This window comes from Penaeus monodon, chromosome 19 (assembly GCF_015228065.2).
Source record: "Penaeus monodon isolate SGIC_2016 chromosome 19, NSTDA_Pmon_1, whole genome shotgun sequence".
Taxonomy (NCBI): Eukaryota; Metazoa; Arthropoda; class Malacostraca; order Decapoda; family Penaeidae; genus Penaeus; species Penaeus monodon.
The window spans coordinates 1,373,096-1,374,415 of NC_051404.1; the positions used below are offsets into that span (position 1 = coordinate 1,373,096).

Sequence of the window (1,320 nt, forward strand, 5' to 3'; positions counted from 1 at the left end):
GCCTTCCAGCAGGGCTTCCCGACGCCCTCCGTGGCCCTCCCCTCCTGCTCCGCCTCCGCCGCGGGTCGAGGCTCGTCGGGCAGCAGCAGCGACCTGAGCGACCTCCTCTCCGACGACTCCTGCGTCTTCGAGGACAACCTCGACGCCTTCGATGACATCCCCGCCCTCCCGGAGGCCGACCCCTTCGCCCTGCTCCTGAACCCCGAGGAGGAGGCCCTCGCACTCACGAGCTAGGGCAGTGGTCGAGCAGGACAGCTCACCCGTTCCTGGAAGTAGAATGTCGCGTTCGGCGCGCGTAGAGTTTATCCTCCTATTGGATGTTGAGAGCAAGGATCGTGTTGAGATCATGTTGAGAACATGTTGCCTCTCCGCCCCTCCGCCTTCCCCATGACGTCAGAATCGCTAGGATCACCACAGCGATCTATCTCTACGCTATATGACTCACTTCGTCTTCCTGTACGCTTTGCTCACGTCCATTTTATCAGCTGTGATTCAAAGATCCGCTCGTGTCCATCAGTGTGAATGCTGACAAGATTGTTACGCTTCTCGTGTTCCACATAAACCCTGTTTTAGAGGAAGCGCCTTCGATTTCTCACAAGCCTTATCCCGGTGGTTGATATTATGACACTGTTATTTGAAGGTGTGTTTTTTTTCTGACGTCAACTTTAACTAAAACTTTTGCTGGTTTGAACTCTTCTTGAAAATATTTTTCCTGTTGTTTCTCTCAACATTTTTTCATAAGAGAAATATCTTGACAACTCTTATCAATTTTCGTCGTATATACGTATATAATTCTAAATTCTTCCTTTTCTTCTACAGAATTATGTCACTATGTAGACATAGTTAGGGTGAACCAAGCAATGTAATTAGAGGAAAAATACAGTAGGAAAACAGTGAACAAATGTTTTTAGTTGTACATTTTTATTTTAGGTTCGTTATCACTTTTGTTTCCGTAGCTGGGTGATTTAACAGACAGATGTACAGTATTTATATAGTTGAATTTCAATTACATGTATATAACTTCCCTTTCTCCTATACGTTTTAAGCAAGTGTCCTAAAGTTAAAATAAAGTTAAAAATCAACTTTACATGTTATTTAAGTATCTTTATATTTTCCACAGTGTTAGAAAATGTACTTCCCTGTCCCGATAGTGTTTCGTGTCGTCTACTGTCAGCGATTCTAGTCTAAGTTCGTAATTTTAGCATGGGAAGTACAGACACAGGTGTGGTGGCAAAAAGGAAAAGTCCGGAAGCTAGAGACAGGTGTTATGAAATGGAATTTTGAAAGACGATGTGAAAGAAACGAAGAACGATAAAAAAA

At 44.1% G+C, this 1,320-nt stretch overlaps 1 protein-coding gene across 1 annotated transcript in view; it reads left to right on the top strand.

The window, feature by feature from the left end:
- The window catches only part of LOC119584942, a 1,923-nt gene extending 609 nt beyond the window's left edge, over positions 1–1,314 (top strand). The window contains exon 1 of the mRNA XM_037933540.1: positions 1–1,314. This exon is cut by the window's left edge and continues 609 nt beyond it. Coding sequence (XP_037789468.1) covers positions 1–234 — 234 coding nt within the window. The 3' untranslated portion in view covers positions 235–1,314.
- Positions 1,315–1,320: the final 6 nt, after the last annotated feature.